Below are 21,454 nucleotides of genomic sequence, written 5' to 3' on the forward strand. Positions count from 1 at the left end.
GGACAGTGTCTCCATTGGAAGATTTCCTCTTTAGTTGCATTCTGAGACAACGGAAAATGTTAAATTTCCCATCATTTTCTGTCTTGGTGAAAGATAGAGACAGTAAATCCCGCTAATGGGGACACAGGCAGCAAAAAAACCTTACAGGGTTTTTACAGTTCTCCCCTACTCTATCTCAAACTCCAAAAAGTTTTAGCATTAGATACACATTAACCTCCCTGGCAGTATGATTATGTCAGATTTTTGTGTCTGAAAGCGATACATTGTTTCGCAATGGAACTATGGTGGTTTATATCGTAGGCCTGTAATTCTTAAGAATAACTAACTTAAATCTGTCCAAACAAGAGTCTAGTAGACATCCCGGGTATGATAGCGTTTGAAACACGAAATCATAAATTATAATATAATAAATAACTATAAGTAATTATAACAAATAATAATATAATAATATAAACATTTATTCAATAATGGAATCAAATCAAAAACACTGAAATTTGCCCAGTTGCAGAATTGTCACTGTCATTACTTTCAGTGTTTGATGACGAATTTCCCCACAAATCACTATCGATCAATTGTACAAGTGTTCTAATTTACTATCGCTGTTTTATAGCTGGTCTAAAACCGCTTTTGATGTAAAGGGACGCTCTTTGGTTGCCATGGACAATCTCAAGTTTCCTGGCAGAAAGAACAGTTTATATAATATAAGAAAAATAGAATTGCGCTAAACCTATTAAATCATAAATGATGATTAATCAATATGAAATACACCAGTGCTCAAAACCAATATATAAATCTTAACAATCGATGATATAAATTGTGGAAAAAAAAAATATCACAGTTACAAATAGTTGTGTCAATAAAAGCCTGAAGTCTGATGTGTCGGCCGGCGCACGATCAGACACACCCGTTCTTCTGAGAATACAAACAGTAGCACAAGAGGATGACGTCAGCGCATCACTCCGTCCTACGTGTTTCGTAATAGAATACATCATCCAGGAGCACCCCTGGGAGGTTAGGCGGTGAGACTTGTCATGCTATTTGACAATTCAAAATTACGTGACGAAGAACCATTCAAATCGGTGCAACTCTGACTTGCACTGATTTGAAAAAGATTCCTGCATTATTTTTGGCGATTTCATGTGTGACTTGCATTGGCATCTGCACCTGAAATTGCACAGATGTCAGCAAGCCGCACATGGAATTGAACTGATGGGTGACTTTGAAATGGATAAACAACGGTAAAGGCATGGTGCTACAAAACATCATACATGAAATAATTCAACATAAATAATGGTGCAAGTAAACCATGTGAAAATGGCATACTAATATAGTCCAAAGTGACAATCTTAACACCATAAAAACATGTATATTATTCTAGTTTGATGTATCTTCAAATAAATGCTTCACCATGAGTGCTCATGAGGTTGACCACTTTTTAAGGTAGGTCATAATGTGCTTTATTTGAATGAACCAGGTAAATCCTGGGTAAACATCTCTCTACTGTGGAACCCCCTCCGACAAAGACTGAGGATGTGGGAACAGACTCCACCAGGGACAAAGAAGAGCTCTTTGGTGTAGTAATGGTGGAGTCTGTTCCCACATCCTCAGCCTTTGTCAGAGGGGGTCTCACAGTGGATGCTGTTTACCCAGGATCTATCTGGTTCATTCAAATAAAGCACATTTTGACCTACCTTAAAAAGTGGTCAAACACCTTTGGAGAGTTGCCATCTACCTCATGAGCATTTGTGGTGAAGCATGTATTTGAAGATAGATCAAACTAGAATAATATACATGTTTTATGGTGTTGGGATTGTCACTTTGGACTGTATTAGTAAGCTATTTGCACATGGTTCACTTGCACCATTATTTATGTTGAATTATTTGATGTATGATGTTTTGTAGTGCCAACACCTTTACCTTTGTTTATCCACTAATCAAGCTCATACCTTTTTAAAGGGGCAGCTACATGATCTAATATCACTTCAGATGCCATTACGAGCCACAAGTTTTTTGTAGACTTTGAAATCGCGCTGAAGTAGCGTGATTTCAAAGCCACATTCAGTGTGAATCAAGGCTAAGTGATACTGATAAATTAATATACATTGACCTATTTAATAATAAGATCAATGCTAAAGTGCACATTAGAGCAACCTGCTGTAAACATTACAATCTCTATTCATAAAAAAACGGAGTGATTACTGAAAGTAGAATCCGATTGCTGTTTTTGGGTTATTACATTTTATCTTGTTATATAAAGTACATAGTAATGCTCATTTCAATATTCCCAATTTTCATGAAAAAAGGAATATAGTAAGTTCTAATTGTTATGCCATTAAAAACTGCAGTGCAGCTCTTGAAGGAATCATCCACTAGAAAACGACATAGCTGATTGCTGTCATTCTCAGTGGGTGACCGGAGAGCTGCTTTCAGAAGTCACTTACAGATTTTTATGTACAGAGTCACACATCACTATCTCTGCTGCAAGTTGTACTGTAGTATGAAATGAACAAAAAAGGAATCTTACCTCGTGGTCCAAAATGCAAAAGATAGCAGTTGTTGCAATATGGCCTGTCATTATACTGAAATAAAGGCAAACATTAGAATATATAGACAGAGCACATTTTACATTTTATCTCAAACTGCTGTCAACTCCTAACCCATAGCCTGGCCCAGATTCAGATTAATTTGATCAAAAGAACCATATATTATTAGAAATGGTCAGTCTTTGACACTGTATGTACTGTATATTCATCTACCATTTTCAGAAGTTATTCTTTCTGAGCTTATCAATACAGCAAAAAGACATACTGTAGTACTATGTAAAATATATTTATTCTATACTGAGAGAAATAAGGACCAGGTTTTGTTGTCCCCCCTTCTAAAAATACTAGTTCCCCCTGATTTTATTGATGCAGCAAGTCAGACTGTAGTGCAGAAGTCCTCAGCTATAATAGGAGGTCTTAAAGAGCTGGTAAGTGGGCATTCATATGAGGTGGAAGCTTTCTCTAAAATTCACATACCATTCTGGAGAATGTTTAAATGCACTATGGGATTCATTGGATTTCCTATCACTTTATGGATTCCTTTGTTGCAATGTGTTTGCATTAGTTTGTTTTTCCTTCATTATTTATGTTGCACAACTTTATTTTGGACTATTTGACTTGTGCTCACAGGAAAGTTGCTTCTTTTTGATTTTTGATATTCACTTATATGTTTATTTGGCACAGCGCAGTATTACCCTTTATTTTTAATTCCATCTAGGGAACTCATCACGCTTTAGTATTTTTCTGGTTCATGAAACTACGGGGTTTATGAAACAAATTGAATGGTTAATGGATCTATAGTTAGCATGTGTTAAATCCCTTAGTTTCTTAAAAATACATTGTAATATTTTTTTTACACCTTTGTCCAATAACTGTGGCTTCACTTCAAGGTTAAATGAGTATTACAACGCCTTTCCCTCTGTATCCATGTCCTTGGGAGAGGGGAGTCATATGAGCGACTTTAAATGTGCCACAAGGAAGACATAGACTGAAACTTTCAATAAAACATCATAAAATGTTTCATTTTGGAATACATTTTTACCCATAGAGGTTGATTTACTAAAACAGGAAAGTGCAAACTCTGGTACAGATGTACATGGTAGCCAATCAGCTTCTAACTTCAGCTTGTTCAATTAAGCTTTGACAATAAAACCTGGAAGCTGATTGGATTCTATGCAGAGCTGTACTAGATTTTGCACACTCCAGTTTTAGTAAGCCAACCCACATAGAGGTTGATTTACTGAAACTGTAAAGTGCAAACTCTGGTTCAGATGTACATGGTAGCCAATCAATTAGCTTCCAGGTTTTATTGTCAAAGCTTAATTGAACAAGCTGAAGTTAGAAGCCGATTGGCTACCATGTACTTCTGTACCAGAGTTTGCACTTTCCTGTTTTAGTAAATCAACCTTTATGAGTAAAAATGTGTTTTACTTCAAATGACAGTTTGGGAGTAGGCAGTTACATTTTAAAAAATACAGTGTAAAATTGACAAGGGACATAGTTGTATCTTTGATCTTAAAAACTATGGGATAATGGTGTTGTGGTAACTTGCCCAAAAAAAAAAAAAAGCATAATAATATTATTCTTGATATCACTAGAAAAAAAAGCATATGAAAATTTGTTTGCAATAACTGCATCAGTATCACCAGCAAATCAGCTTTATTATTATCCCATTAACCTCCCTGGCGATATTCCCGAGTCTGGCTTGGGGTGGAATTTCAGAACCAAAAGCAGTAACCCCAAGCCAGACTTGTGATCGCATCCCAGGATCCAGGAAGAGCTTACTTACCTTGTGCCCTGGATCCTGCGATGTCTCCCAGCAGTGTCAGCGGCTCGTCCTCTGCTTGATTCATCACAGAGCCGGACTCCAAGGATTCGAGAATCGAGGATTCTGGGATTGGAGAAGACGCCTTCTATGGGGAAACACGTTGGGTGGAGTCAGGTCTGTGATGTTATCATGCCAAAGCTGTTCAGATGACATCGCAGCAGAGGTTTCAACATTAAGCTGCATTTTACATGCTTTTATCTCTTTATTTTGTGCAAGTGCATTACCTATCTAATAAATAAGTGTTAACAGATGGGTTGTGTTATGAGAACTTCTTCTTTATTATCATGAATGTCAGAGTCTATCTGGAAGGTGTATAGAGGCTTAATAGTCACTGGAAGCTGCGCTATTGGGTCATCCACAGGCACCATTAATTGGAACAGCATTCTGTTGGCTTTGAGCATTGGCTTTCTGGATAAACGCACGCGCTTATGATCTCTATAACTTGAGATCATTTGGGTCCCATAAGAGGCTGCATTGCCTCATGGACACTTTTGCAGCACCTTTGTCATTGATTATTTACAGCAAAGCACATTAGCACTTTTCCCAGCACCTTTTATATATGGACTTTACTTTTTGCACATATAATCTAAATGAATGAATTTCACGTTATGATGATTTATGTATTTTTGCACCTAGGATTCACATTAATGAATAGTGTATCTTTATAGAAGTGCATTAAGTTGTAGATGTAAATTTTTATTCAGTCATGCATTGCACAGTGGAATTTCTAATATTTAAGGCGACAGCACAGTTTTTACAAATTTAGTTATGGCCACTTTTAACCTGGTATTCATGTGCAATTGAGTGCAGCAGTCCCAACTTTTTCTATGTTACCAAGCGCGATTTTTACTATGCAGAGATGCACCAGATTTTACACACTTCCGTTTTAGTAAACAACCCCATAATAATGTCTTTATTTTCAATAGCTACTTCTCCCAGCTGTTCAGTTGCTATTATCTTGGGTGTAATATATTACTATTATGTTGTTGTTAACAATCTGTTAATATCTGTATGTATATGTATCAGTATTATCTTCTTAGAAAAATACTGGTCGCATTTATAAGGCGTGGAGCCCGAAGAAGCAAGTTTGTTCTTTTTAAAACTTCTTTTTATTGAAGAATTTAATTGTATAGATACAAAACATAGCCTTTGGGCATCTCCGGGCTAACAAATAGATATAATATAAACCACCAAATAACACATCCTATCAAATAAAAAGAATAAAACATTCCATACACTTCACTCAGTTGTTCTCCTATAAATTCATTTCAAGGATTAATGAATTATAAGGAGATTCCTGTTCCCTATCAACCATCAGGAGAATATTAACTCACAGTTGGATTCATATCTGGACAAATGTAACACGAGTCACTGCAGAGGATATCCATATATATCTTAGGGTAAACCTTATCTGGGACGAATGGATTCAGTCTATGGACTCCTGATCATCAGCAGTACAGTCTGAGTCTGTCCACAAATGCCAGACCTACTCAAATTTTTTAGGGCAACTCTGAGAAAAATATGTAGCTATGTATAGGGGTACAACCCTAGTGATTAGACGCTTCCAGAAGGGCAAATTAGGGGCCATAGCTGATTTCCACTTGAGCATTATCGCCTTCCTGGCATAAAATAATAAGAGATCCAATAGAGTACACATCGCCCAATTTACAGCCAAAGAGTCAACTAACCCCACGAGACTGAAGAAGCAAGTCTACTGGAAAATATGTTGATCCGCTACATCATTTTAGAAGCTCCATTCATGTACCAATTTATCATGATCACACATGTAATAAAGATGTTGAATACGGTTAATTGAAAGTGTCAGTGCATTTCTTCCTTATGGCACATTTAAAGTCCCGCTTATAATTCTCCTCTCCCCCAGGACATGGAGACTAAGGGATCTGTGTTGTAGTGTTTAGAATGATGGAATGGTGCCTAAAGAGGTGATATAGGAGAATCCCACCAATTTTTTGACTTCTAGTATTACTTGACTCAAAGGTTAGCCAGAGGCAGTCATGGTGCAACTATCACCCAATCTAGGTGTACACACATTACTACTCTACTACTGGATTGAAAGCGAGAGCAATTCAACAGTGCTAATTTGATCTCACGTCAAAAAAACAAGCAAACAAACAAAAACACTATGTGCAGGGAGTTGGGGGTTAGTTATTTTTAACTGTGGTTGAAATTGGGCTTTAGTGACTGTTTAAATTAAGCTTGCTGTTGAAATTCATATGTTTGGTTTTCAACAAGGATCACAGATAGCAGCTAATAAACACAGTTCTGAATATCCAAATGTACTTTATCAGATCAACAATGACTGTAATTTGTTACTACCATAGTTACATAGGAGGTGTCTGAGCATGTGTACACAAGTCTGTCAGACAAAAATCCAAACTGAAAACATGCATGCTTGGAAGAAAGGGCAAACCAGAAGCAGTCGGTCTTGTAAACTAGCGTTTACGTGGAAATTTGGCGTTTTATATTGTAGGCCTGTAATTCTTAGGAATAACTCACTTAAATCTGTCCAAACCAGAGTCTAGTAGACATCCCGGGTATGATAAAGTTTGAAAAATTAAATCATAAATTATAGTATAATAAATAACTATAAATAATTATACCAAATAATAATATAATAATAATAAAAATTATTCAATAATGTAATCAAATCAAAAACACTGAAATTTGCTCAGTTGCAGAATTGTCACTGTCATTTCTTTCAGTGTTTGGTGACGGATCTCCCTACAAATCACTATCTCTCAATTCTGCAAGTGATTTTAATTTATTATCCCTGTTTTCTAGCTGGTCTAAAACCACTTTTGATGTAAAGGGACAGTTTTGGTTGCTATGGACAATCTTCAGTTTCCAGGCAGAAAGAACAGTATTTATAATATAAAACTACATGCAGGGCACTAAACAAACCACTAGGGACAAAGGGATGTGAAATAATTACATACAGCAATGTAATCTGTAAGATTACAGTGTACTTTATGTATTGTGGGTGTTTCACTTTCTGAATTTGGAGGCGTTCTCCATCCCCGTGCGTCACAACGCTTGCAGGGAACGGAGACCGGCTCGGGGTTACCGCTTTTGGTTTCTGAAATTCCACCCCGAGCCAGACTTGGGAATACCGCCAGGGAGGATAATGGGATAATAATGAAGCTAATTTGCTGGTGATACTGATGCAGTTATTGCAAACAAATTTTCAAAGGCTTTTTTTTCTGATATCAATAATATTATTATGCTTTTTTTTTATTTGGGCAAGTTACCACAACACCATTATCCCGTCGTTTTTAAGATCAAAGATACAACTATGTCCCTTTTAAAATGTAACTGCATGCTCCCAAACTGTCATTTGAAGTAAAACACACAAACACATAAGTATTATTCTACATAATTGTTTTATTGTGCATTTAAAAAAAGAAAACAAATAAAATTAGACATGCTATCTGCCAATAGAACTTAACCAAAAAGTGCATTCTATGCATCCACAAATATAGAAAATATACCAAATCAAATCATTATTCAACCAAAAAAAATAATGTAAAAGCAATTAACTCCAAGGGCAATAATAAATTACACACTATCTCCTCCGATTCCACAACATGTCTGGTTGATGAACGGGCGTTCAGAAACTAACTGAAAAGCACGAAATGAAAAGTGCAAAATGAAAAATGTGAAAAAAAAAGACCATGAATCAACACTCATCAAACTTCTACTAACACGAAATTAGCAGAAGGAGCCCAAAGGGTGGCGCTAAAGAGCTGAAAAAACATGCATTGCGTCTAGTATGTTACTACATTTGTAATTGTTGGGCAACAATTGTGTGGCTGTGTGTATGCAAGACAAGTATGGGCCAATGCCCTTCGGATAAAATTCCACGGTTTTGTTGGCGAACAATCCGATCGTGTGTACGAGGCTTAAGTCAGTATTACCTTCTATATCCCTGTATTTTGTGGTGGTTCAGGTGCTTATCTATTCGTTTTTTGAAACTATCGATGCCCCCTGCAGAGACCACCACCTGTGCAAGGAAATTCTACATCCTGGCTGCACTTACTATAAAGAACCCTCTATGTAGTTTATGGTTAAACCTCTTTTCTTATAATTTTAAGGAGTGGCCACGTGTCTTGTTAAACTCCATTCCACAAAAAAGTTTTATCCCTATTGTGGGGTCTTTCTAAATTTAAATCATATCCCCTCTCAAGCGTCTTTTCTCCAGAGAAAATAAGTTCACTGCTCGCAACCTTTCTTCATAACTAATATCCTCCAGACCCTTTATTAGCTTTGTTGCCCTTCTTTGTACTTTCTCCATTTCCAGTACATCCTTCCTGAGGACTGGTGCCTAGAACTGGACAGCATACTCTAGGTGCGGCCGGACCAGAGTCTTGTAGAGTGGGAGAATTTTTGCTTTATCCCTGGAGTTAATCGCTTTTTTAATGCATGCCAATATTCTGTTTGCTTTGTTGGGAGAAGCTTGCCATTGCATACCATTGCTGAGCCTATCATCTAATAGGACCAACAGGTCCTTTTCCATCCTAGATTCCCCCAGAGGTTCTCCCCCCTAGTGTATAGATTGCATTCATTTTTTTGCCACCCAAATGTATTATTTTACATTTTTCTACATTGAACCTCATTTGCCATGTAGTTGCCCATACATTTTTTCAGATCTTCTTGCAAGGTTTCCACATCCTGTGGAGAAGTTATTGCCCTGCTTAGCTTAGTATTGTCTGCAAATGCAGAGATTGAACTGTTTACCCCGTCCTCCAGGTTGTTTATGAATAAATTAAATATGATTGGTCCCAGCACAGAACCCTGGGGGACCCCACTACCCACCCCTGACAATTACGAGTATTCTCAATTTATCACCACCCTCTGAACTCGCCATTGTAGCCAGGTTTCAATCCATGTACTCACCCTATGGTCCATGCAAACAGACCTTATTTTGTACAGTAAACATTTATGGGGAACTGTGTCAAATGCTTTTGCAAAATCCAGATACACCATGTCTATGGGCCTTCCTTTATCTAGATGGCAACTCACTTCCTCATAGAAGGTTAATAGATTGGTTTGGCAAGAAGGATTCTTCATGAATCCATGCTGATTACTGCTAATGATACCGTTTGCATTACTAAAATCTTGTATATTGTCCCTTATCATCCTCTCCAAGAGCTTGCATACTATTGATGTTAGGCTAATTGGTCTGTACTTCCCAGGTGTGTAATTTAGGGCCTTTTTAAATATTGGTGCTACATTGGCTTTTCTCCAAACTGCTGGTACCATTCCAGTCAATAGACTGCCAATAAAAATTAGGAACAATGGTCTGGCAAATACTTGACTGAGTTCCCTCAGGTGCAAGCCACCCGGTCCTGGTAATTTATTAATGTTAAGTTTCCCAAGTCTAATTATAATTCTGTCCTCTGTTAGCCATAAGGGTGCTTCCTGTGACGTTTCATGAGGATAAGCACTGCAGTTTTGGTTACTATAGCCCCCAGATTCCCTCGTGAAGACTGAGGAGAAGAATAAATTCAATACCTTCTCCATCTTCCCACATTTTGTAACCAGATGTCCTTCCTCATTCTTTATGGGGCTAATATGGTCGGTCCTCCCTTTTTTATTGTTTGCATACTTTTTTGCTCTCCTTAACTTTGTGCCTTACCTGTTCTATCTTAGCCACCATAATTGCACCCTTACATTTCTTTTTTACTGTTTTTTGCTCTCCTCCGCTATGTGTCATTCATGTTCTATCATAGCCACCCTAATTTCACCCTTACATTTCTTGTTGCATTCTTTATAAAGTCTGAATGCTGATGATGGTCCCTCAACCTTGTATTTTTTGAAGGCCTTCTCCTTTGCTTTTATATGCATTTTTACATTGGAGTTCAGCCATCCAGAACTTTTGTTTGCTCTTTTAAATGTATTACCCAATGGGATGCACTGGCTAATGCCCTTATTTAATATGATCTTAAAGCGAACCCATCTCTCCTCTGTGTTGTTTGTTCCTAAGATTTTATCCCAATTGATGCCTTCTATCAAGGTTTGTAGTTTAGGGAAGTTGTCTCTTTTGAAATTTGGTGTCTTTGTATTCCCCTTTTGTTTCCTATTAGTGTGATTTACACTGAAGCCAATTGACCTGTGATCGCTGTTTCCTAAATTGCCCTTATTTCCACATCCGTGATCAGGTCTGTATTGTTGGTAATCAGTAGACCTAGTAACGATTTTGTCATGGTTATGCAATAGAGTTGGTCTGCTTACCTGTTTCCATGTGTTCATCTCTAGAGACCAGCCGACCCTCACTTCACTGCTTTTGTAATCCATCCTCTGGCATGACTCCACCCTAGCTCATATCAGAGAACCCTATATTAACCTGTGCACTGCAGGCCAGCCCTGCTGATCAACCATTGTGTATTCCTTTGTGTGTTAGCTTCCTGTTACCTGCCGTGTGCTCGTCTGTTGTTCCGTTACCGACTTTGGCGTGTCTTTGACTATCCCTGTTTGCCTGTGATCCTGACCTTTTGGCGTGTCCCTGACTATTCCTGTCTGCTTGTGGCCCCGACCTTGGCTTTTTCCCTTACCATCCCTATCCTCCTGTTGACTACTGTGGGTGTGAGCTGGGGAACCCTGGGGGTCGCAACGTGGAGTCAGTCGCAGCCAAGTCCATCCTCACCACTCGAGGCTCTGGTGAACACCTGTTGGCTCTTAGACACCGCGCCCCAGGGAATCTTATGCTCTAACCCCGGTGGGACCTGTCTCCCATCCGCAGCAGTCAGCCATAGGGTCCACAACCTTGCGGTGCACTCCTGATCCCTACGGTGTGCATCTGTCACCTCACCTCAAGCAGATTACAAAAGCAGCCAGGTGAGGGTCAGCTGGTCTCTAGAGATGAACACATGGAAACAGGTAAGCAGACCATCTCTATTGCATAACCATGACAGCTTTATTTCTAGTTGGTGCATCTACAGTCTGACCCTGCATGACATTTAGAAACTGGCGACCCTTACATAAATGCGTGGTTCCCTCCACCCAGTTTATGTCTGGATAATTAATATCCCCCATTATGATGACACTTCCCATCCTTGCTGCTAGTCCAGATTGTGATAGGAGGTCCACCTCCACCTCCTCCCTCAGGTTAGGGGGCCTATATCATACTCTTAGTATTATTTCCCCCTTAACTTCATACCTTTGGAGCTCTACCCATAAGGATTCCACCTCCTCCCTAGCTCCCTTAGTGATGTCATCTCTCACATTCACTTGTACATTATTCTTGATATATAGACATACTCCTCCCCAATTTTACTCTCTCTATCCCTGCAATAAAGGGAATACCCTTAAATGGTTGCCAGCCAATCATGAGAGCTGTTGAACCAGGTCTAAACCACCAACCACCTATATATTTGCTATATGCCACATTTTCTTTTCCAGCAAACACAGATAATAACTCAGGGAAATTATACAGATAATAAAATCAGGGAAACTTTGACATTTTATTGACATTTGTAATTAACAAAAACTTTCATGAAATATAAATGTGGTTATCTCCTGAATAGAATTATCATCATACCTTTGGTGACTTACCTCAGCATGCTGCCCTGCAGTGAGTTGTCTTTTACACTGAAAGCATTTAAGGCAAAGGGGATGGTAATCTTTTCCTAAAGAGCGCTTTCTTTCGGCTAATAGGGAAGAAAGTAGAAAAAGTATGAAGTGTATGAAACCATAATAAAGACTAAGCTGTGCTATATGGTTAAAGAGAAACATTGACTTTTCCCATTCATGGCAAAAATGATAGTATGTGCACAGAGCCCACTCCCTCATATATACTTACCCAGCCACAATCTCTCACCACCACCCACCACAGTTCTTGTGTGAACTCGTATCACATTGTCAGGGCCGGCTCCTGCTACTTATCCACTTGCCTACCGCCGTATCGTTAAATGACGGCGGCAGGAACCCTTCGGGCGGACGTCATATGAGTCTTTGTCTAACTGGCATTGTGAAGAGCGCACTGTGCTCGCCGCATCACTGGGGACCCGGGGGCATGCCTGGCATCCGCGATGTCCACCGGGCGCCCGCGATTGCTCATCACAGAGCGGGGCCATGGATCTGTGTGTGTAAACACACAGATCCACGTCCTGTCAGGGAAGAGGAGAACTGATCGTATGTTCCTTGTATATAGGAACATCGATCGGTTTCCTCCCTTCATCAGTCTTCTCCACCCACAGTTAGAATCACTCCCTAGGACACACAGTTAACCCCTTCAGTGTCCCCGAGTGTTAACCCCTAAATGTCAATGGTCCCAAAATAGTGTCAAAAGTGTCTGATCTGTCTACCGCAATGTCACAGTCATGATAAAAATCGCAGCTCTCTACCATTAGCAGTAAAAAAAAAGTTAATAATAAAAATGACATAAATCTATCCCCTATTTTGTAGACACTATAACTTTTGCTCAAACCAAATCAATATACGCTTATTGCGATTTTTTACCAAAAATATGTAGAAGAATACATATCGGCTAAACTTAGAAAAAAATTGGGATATTTATTATAGAAAAAAGTAATAAATATTGTGTTTTTTTCAAAATTGTCTGCCTTTTTTTTTTTTATAACACAAAAAATAAAAAACACAGAGGTGATCAAATACCACCAAAAGAAAGCTGAAAATTTGGCCTGGGCAGGAAGGGGGAGAAAATGCCCTGTATTGAAGTGGTTTACTAGCAGCTCTTTTTTTCACTGCTCAGAAGCTGCTCAGCTGTTGGTTAATTACCAGCCACTCATTGTTACCACAGTGACTAATCTGGTTACCATTAAACTGTCTCAATAACCCAGCTTACTGCCAGAACCTTTTTGCTATGATCTCTAAGCACATTCCTTCCTGTGTTCCTGTGTATTACTCAGCCTGGATGACTTGCCTTTGATTCCTGTTCCTGGTTTTTGCTCCTCACTATGCTGACTTCTGGTTTGCTGACCTGGTTCGTCTGATTACCTGCTTTGGCATCCAAACCCTGGCAGAAGCCAGCCCTGACACACATTTTAGATTGGGGTGATGCCATGGTTCAATCTCTCACACATGACACTGTTTGATTGGCCCCCAGGGCCACTAGATCAATTATTAACAGGACTTTCCATGTAAATGGCAAAAGGAAGGGACAATGGGTCATAAAGCAAACTTAGACATGAAGAAAATTTTTGGCCTGTTCCCCATATATCCATATATCCTTTACGTTAAACACCAATCTTTATTGGTAGGTCCAGGACAAGTAGTGGGCAGGAGGGGCAGCTGTCATGGGCACAGAAGTATACTCTATATGGATGGGGCACTGTGTGGTAAGTTCATTCTGATAAAAAGCTGATAGGAGTAGTGACAGCTGCATCACTACTCCTGTCAGCCCAGCACTGGGAGCAGTGAGGAGAGAAGGAGAGAGCCGTGAAGAGGTGTGGGTTGTGTTCTCTCTCCCCTCCCCCCTCCTGCCAGTGCAATGCTCCAGTTTTAACAAGTCAGCAGAGATATGTACATGATACAGGAGAGCTGTTCTGACAGGAGGGAGGAGAGAGAGAGAGAGAGAGAGAGAGAGAGAGAGAGAGAGAGAGAGAGAGAGAACACAACAAGCACATCCAAGAAGAGGCGAGGAAAGGGGGATAGAGCCGGAAGGAGGCAGGGGAAGATTTCTCTCTCCCTCCAGGTCCTCCATCCGGTCAGTGCATAGTTCCTGTATTCCTGTACACACAGCTGCAGGCTTCTAAATATGGGAATGCTTTCAGATCAGGACAGTGCTAGGTATGCTAACCCATCCACCCATATCTTTCTTCTAACATCTTACACTCCCTGCCCACTTCCTCCCCATATTGGCAGCAGAAACTGCAGGTAGGGGCGGGTAAGCAAACCCTTTAAAGTCGTGATCTGTCAGTGCACCTGTATCAACAAGCAGCCAGTGCCATCCTCTGGGGATTACTGGTATGAATGGCTTTGATTATCTTTAGACCCATTGGTTATGTTTGAATGGATTTAAAGGTAAGCAAAGCCATTTATATCAAAGTAGAAAGCTGAAGTGAGGACAATGGTAACTGACCGCTGTACTCACATCAGAGATCAGAACTATGAATGGATTTTCTTACAAACACAAATCCATTCATGAACGTTAAAAAAAAGGAATTATATAAACATAGGCATAAAATAGCTTTTGTGACTTTTAGGGTACATTCACACCAGCAGCTGCATTAGGATGCAGTGGCTGGTGTGCAGTGGGATGATGTGATTATCAGCACAGACCCCACCTCTGACAGGGAGAACCACCGATCATCTCTCCCTGTCAGCGTGAACAGAGGGAAGCCTGGTTTACACGATGTGATTGGTCACAGCTGATCACGTGGTAAGAAGCCTCAGAGGCTCCATACCATTATCAGAGTTACGGTGTGTCAGACTGACATACCTCCGATCGTCGCGCTGCGCTAGCTGTGTTAACCTGATCACGCCATATGACGTCTAGTCAGGATATCACAACCACTTTGCCGCCGTCATTCTGCTATACATATATATATATATATATATATATATACTCTGCATTCAGTGTATCGTATTTATACAGTACTGGTGTACAGTATATAATACACTTCAGGCGGTGTATCAATATATATATATAAATAGATACAGTCTAGTATATATATATATATATATATATATATATACAGTATCTCCCAAAAGTGATTACATCCCTCACATTTTTGTAAATATTTTATTATATTTTCATATTTTCATGTGACAACACTGAAGAAATGACAATTTTCTACAATGAAAAGTAGTGAGTGTACAGCTTATATAACAGTGTAAATTTGCTGTCCCCTTAAAATAACTCAATACACAGCCGTTAATATCTAAACCACTGACAACAAAAGTGAGTACACCCCTAAGTGAAAATGTCCAAATTGGGCCCAAAGTGTTAATATTTTTTGTGGCCACCATTATTTTTCAGCACTTGGGCATGGAGTCCACTCCATGTACACTCTGTGTACTCACTTTTGTGAGATACGACATACTCTACATTCAGTGTAGCATATATATATATATATATATATATATATATATATAGAGAGAGAGTGCATTCAGGTGGTGTACACAGTATTTAATATAGTGTGTACAGTTTCTACTACACTTGTACACAGTATACACTACAGTGCAGCCGTTGTACAGTTTCTAATACACTTCTGGTGGTGTACACAGTATACAATACAGTGCAGCCATTGTACAGTTTCTAATACAGTGCAGGTGGTGTACACAGTATCTAATACAGTGTGTAAAGTTTCTATTACTTTTATGGTGGTGTACACAGTATCTAATACAGTGCGTACAGTTTCTACTACTTTTCAGGTGTTGTACACAGTATCTAATACAGTGTGTACAAATTCTAATGCATTTCAGGTAGTGTACACAGTATCTAATACAGTGTGTACAGTTTCTACTACACGTGTACACAGTATACACTACAGTGCAGCTGTTGTACAGTTTCTAATACAGTGCAGGCGGTGTACACAGTATCTAATACAGTGTGTACAGTTTCTAATACACTTCAGGCGGAGTATTAATAAATATAAATATATATATATATATATATATATATATATATATATATATATATATGCATACAATCTAGTGTGTGTGTGTGTGTGTATATATATATATATATATATATATATATATATATATATATATATATATATATATATATATATATATATATATATATATATATATATACACTGCATATAGTGTAGCCCATATATACACTTCAGGCGGTGGTGTATAGTTTCTAATACACTTCAGGCAGTGTATACAGTATATAATACAATGTAGTGTGGTGTTGCAAAACAAAAGATACATCATGTCTGGAAGGCCACCAAGGAGAGGCAGACGCTCATGGGCCACTAAAAGAAGGCAAGCAGCCTCTGTGTCTATAGTCTACAGTTGTGGTCGTGGACATGGTGCATCCTCTGCTGGCCATGTTGTTGAGCCAGAACATGCAGAAGAGTTGGTGGAGTGGATAACAAAGCCGTCCTCATCCCCACCCAGGCTCAGAGTAGTTTGCCTTCCAATGCAGCTGCTAAAGTGGCCTATTCCACTGGCTCCTTGTCCACAGTCACTCCTTCCGTAGCCCCACCATGAGGAGTCCCCAGAGTTATTCGGCCACAGTGTCCGGTACATGCTGCTGGAGGATGCACAGTGATTTGAAGGCTCCGATGTTGGTTCCCAGGTTGAGGAAGGGAGTAACGTGAGCCTAGGGAGAGGGGATGCCACAAAAGAACAAGAAACTGGCAGTCATGTTCCCCCAGCTGCAGCATACTGCCAAGTTTGCTCCAGTGACGAGGAGGGAGGGGCTGATGAGGTCACTGACTGTACTTGGGTGCCTGAATCAGATCAAGTGTGGCCAGAACAGTAGCCGCTTGGGCACCACATGCTTGACCAGACATATGATGACTTGCCATGAAGTCCTTTGGCAACAGCATTTGAAAGACCCACATCAAAGAAAAAGGCGAACTTCTCCTTGTTCCTCATTTGGGATCTCTAACCCTACTATACCTCAAGTCCTCTCAAAAAAGTGCACTGAGAGGAATGAAGGTATAGCAATAGGTGTCCCAAGTACTTGCAGCCAATCTGCTAGGAGTACACCACCAATTGATTATAGCAGGCTCATTTACCTACCCCAGTTTCTGAACCGTAAAAGAAAATACGGTCCCAGCAATCCACATGCTCAGTGTCTGAATACTAGCTTGGCCAAATTGCTTTTTTTTTGCCTTTTCAGCTGGTAGACTCTGCCCCCTTTCATGAATTTGTAGAATGTGCTGTACCTCAGTGGCATGTTCCAAAATGCTATATATTTTCACAGAAGGCCATTCCGGCTCTCTACCTGCATGCGGAAGGCAATGTTTTGGCCTTGTTGGACAGGGCGGTCAGCAGTAAGGTTCATATTACTGCTGACTCATGGTCTAGCAGGCATGGGCAGGGACATTACCTTTCCTTCACGGTGCACTGGATAACTCTGTTGGCAGCTGAGAAGGATGCAAGACAGGGTTCAGTGTTGTTGGAGCTTGTTCTGCTTACAGGCCTCCAAAATGCTTGTGGTGATTCTGTCACAGCTCTCTCCTCCACCCCCTTCTCTTCTTCTTTCTCTATGGCCTCTTCTGCAGATTTGTCCTCTGAACCAGCGGTGCTCCGTAAGCATTCAAGGGGCTACGCAAGCAGTCAGGCTAAAAGATCCCATGTGGTGCTTGAGTTGGTCTGCCTAGAGGACAGTAACCCCACTGGGGCAGAGATTCTGTCAGCTCTGCAGGGGCAGGCTCAGAGGTGGTTAACGCCATGCCAGCTTCAGCGAGCAATGGTTGTATGCGACAGTGGTACAAACCTTCTCGCCCTCTGACAGGGACACTTGACCCATGTTCCATGTTTGCCACATGTCCTGAATTTGGTGGTGCAGCGGTTCTTGAGCAGGTAACCAGTCTGAGAAGATCTCCCGAGGCAAGCCAGAAAAGTCTGTGGTCACTTCCGCCAGTCATAAAAATGCCAGTGCTCGGCTGGCTGACATTTAAAGGGAATGCAACCTGCTCACCAACTGCCTCATTGGTGACATGCCCACCAGGTGGAACTTAACGTTGGCAATGCTGCAGTGGCTGTACACACAGCAGAGGGACATGAATGAGTATCTGTGCGAGTATGGGACCAGGACAGGGTTAGGGGAGCTTGGTTTCTTTTCTCCACTCCAGTGGCTACTGATCAAGGATGCATGCACTGTCCTGCCACTATTTAAGGAGGCCACAAGGATGGTGAGCAGTGACAATGCATGCATCAACGACACTGTCCCTCTAGTCTTCCTGCTGGAGCATGCGCTTCGTGGATTTATGGACAGGGCACTTGAGGCAGAACAGTGGGTGGAAGAGGAGGACTTCCTTTCCTCTCAAGGCCCCCTTTATCCAGACAGTGTTCCTGCTGTGCCACCCATCACACAGGAAGAGGATGAGGAGGAGGAAGAGGAGGAGGAGGATGATTGTGTCAGCATGGAGGTGGAGGCATCAGCAGCAGCAGCAGCAGCAGCAGTCTTGTAGGGATGATTTACAGTCCCAAGAAACACGTGGACTTGTACGTGGCTGGGAGGAGGTAGCTGCGGATCATGTTGTCCTTAGTGACCCAGAGGACTCTGGACCGAATGCCTCAGCTAACCTACGCTGCATGGCCTCCCTGATCCTGCAAAGCCTGCGGGCACTTGAGGCAGAACAGTGGGTGGAAGAGGAGGACTTCCTTTCCTCTCAAGGCCCCCTTTATCCAGATAGCATTCCTGAGGGCCTGCCAAACACACAGGAAGAAGAGGAGGAAGATTGTGTCAGCATTGATGTAGAGGAAAACACTCAGCAGCAGTCTTCAAGGGATGGTTTTCAGTCCCCAGAAACACAAGGAGTTGTACGTGGCTGGGAGGAGTTAGTTACGGACAGGGCTTTTTTTCTCAGAGAATAGGTGCAGGAACTCCCCCTTTCTGAGCCACCCCTTTTCTCCGCCCCTACCTACCTCCGAGCACCTCTCCTTGGTTCCATCCCCCACCTCCCAATACTGCCCTTTTAGACAATACAGAACCAAGTATCAATTTGTGGTGCTAAGCAATCCGTAAGGAATTTGGTAATTATAACAAGAAAAGCAATAAAATAGAACCCCATGCAGCCAGTAACAATAGAGCCACTGCCAGCAACAATGGAACACCCCACCACAAAAAATCCTCCCCAGCAACAATAGACTCCCAACAGCAACAGCAGATCTCCCCACAGCCAGCATCAATAGATTCTCTGGCAGCCAGCAACAATAGACCCCTCCCTTAACAGTAGATCTCTCCCAGCAACAACTGACTCCCCAGTAATATAAGACCCACCCCCAGCAACAGTATCTCTTCCACAAGCAACAATAGACTTCCTCAGAAACAATAGACTTCCTCAGAAACAATAGACCCCCATGCAAAAATAGATACCCACCAGCTAGAATAGATCCCCTAGTAGTGAGTATCAATAGACCCTGCAGCTCACCCCAGCACCATTTGCTGTTAGTGGTGAAGGTGCCGGAACTGCATTCCCCCGCGTTCCCGCAGAAAAAAAGCCCTGGTTATGGATAATGTGATCCTTAGTGACCCAGAGGACTCAGAATCGAATGCCTTACGCTGCATGGCCTTCCTGATTCTGAAAAGCCTGCGAAAGGACCCTAGGCTTTGTGGTATCAAGGAAAGGGACCATTACTGGCTGGCAGCCTTCCTTGATCCACAAGGGTAAAGTTGCAGAACTCATCCTGCCTTCGCAGAGGGAGCAGAGGATGAAACATCTTCAGGATGCCTTGAAGAAAGGTTTGTGTAATGCTTTTTCAGACCCTGGGAGGTTACCATTTCCTGGTGCTGGACAATGTGTTGCTGAGGCTTCGTTATGTCAGAGGAAGAGCAGTGGAGAAGGTGGCCGGCTGACCGATGCCTTTAAACTATTTTTCAGTCCTCAGTGGCATCAGTTCAAGCAACTGTCACCAGTGTCTGCATTACACGTGCAGAAATATCTAGGGGCAAGAGCAGACTTGGAGACCTTTCCAAAAGAGCATCCACTGGGTTACTGGGTCTTGAGGATAGACCACTGGCCATAACTTGTTTAATATACAGGTCGAGCTACTGACCTGCCATGCGTTCAGCATGCTTTCTGAATGCACATTCAGTGCTGCTGGAGAGTTTGTAACGGATCAAAGAGTGTGCCTGTCCCCAGACTCCGTTGGTAGGCTCACATTCATAAAAATGAATCAGTCTTGGATCAGCAGCTATCAAGCACCTGATGCTGATGTAACTGATTGAATTTGCAATGGATCTGGGTTCCCTTGAAGACTGCCTATGCTGACTATCCTATTCCTCCTCAGCAGGGCCTGTTCCTGCACCCAACAAGTGTATATATGAGGGGTTACAGTGTTGTGGCACCACCACCACCCAAGGCCCGATTATTCTGCTCCTGTTTAACAGAAGCATGTAATCACAATTTTTTATATAATAATTCCTGCACCCAACAAGAGTATCTGTGAGGGGTTGCAGTGTTGTGGCACCACCACCACCACCCAAGGCCCAATTTTTCTGCCCCTGTTTAACAGGAGCATGTAATTACTATTTTTGAAATAATAGTTAAGCAGGGCCTTTTCCTGTGCCCAACAAGAGTAACCGTGAGGGCTTACAGTGTTCTGGTGCCACCAAAACCAAAGGCCCAATTTTTCTGCCCCTGTTTAACCGGGGCATGTAGTTACTATTTTTGAAATAATAGTTAAACAGGGCCCGTTCCTGTGCCCAACAAGAGTAACTGTGAGTGGTTACAGTGTGCTGGCACCTCCAAAACAGAAGGCCTAATTTTTCTGCCCCTGTTTAACAGGGCTATGCAATTAACATTTTTGATATATTTCACAGCAGGGCCCGTTCCTGCACCCAAAAAGAGTAACTGTGAGGAGTTACAGTGTTCTGGTACCACCAACACCGAAGGCCTAGTTTTTCTGCAGAGTATGTAGGGCAGGCCGTATAATATATATATTGCTGTTCAGAGTATATAGTGCCTGGGGGCCTGGGGGACCCCCACGCCATTTTTGTTTAAATTTTGGTGTGAGGGTTCCCCTTAATAGCCATACCAGACCTGAAGGGCCTGGTATGGCTTTTGAGGAGGACACCTACGCCATTTTTTCAATGATTTTTATCTATATTGCTGGGATCCGACAATACATTACAGCCATAAGCAGTTTTAGATTACATTTTTTGCTTTAGAGATGTCATTTTGCTGTGCTACTGTTATAAACATGGGGAAGATGTGCTACTTTACAGACATACTAAGGGTACCCCCAGGCACAATATATAAAGGAATATTTCATTTTTATTGTTTCACTTTAAGCATTATTATCCACTTGACCACTGGACACTTAAACCCCCTTTCTAACCAGACCAATTTTCAGCTTTCTGTGCTCTCACATTTTGAATGACAGTTACTCAGTCATGCAACACTGTACCTATATAACAATTTTGCCCTTTTTTTCACACAAATAGAGATTTCTTTTGGTGGTATTTAAT

General features: G+C 41.2%; 1 protein-coding gene across 4 annotated transcripts in view; it reads right to left on the reverse strand.

Annotated features, from left to right (window-relative positions):
- Positions 1-21,454, reverse strand: part of LOC143974216 (cysteine-rich protein 1-like) — an 82,135-nt gene that overhangs the window by 6,221 nt on the left and 54,460 nt on the right. For all 4 annotated transcript variants that reach the window (XM_077475377.1, XM_077475375.1, XM_077475374.1 and 1 more), the window contains 2 exons: positions 11,944-12,038; positions 2,525-2,579 (listed from right to left, as the gene is read on the reverse strand). In XM_077475377.1, the coding sequence (XP_077331503.1) occupies positions 2,525-2,579; positions 11,944-12,038 (150 nt within the window). The remainder of the gene's footprint in view (positions 1-2,524; positions 2,580-11,943; positions 12,039-21,454) is intronic.

The sequence above is a fragment of the Lithobates pipiens genome, unplaced genomic scaffold (assembly GCF_037356315.1).
Source record: "Lithobates pipiens isolate NorthernLeopardFrog02 unplaced genomic scaffold, aLitPip1_a1.2 Scaffold_13, whole genome shotgun sequence".
NCBI classification, from domain to species: Eukaryota; Metazoa; Chordata; class Amphibia; order Anura; family Ranidae; genus Lithobates; species Lithobates pipiens.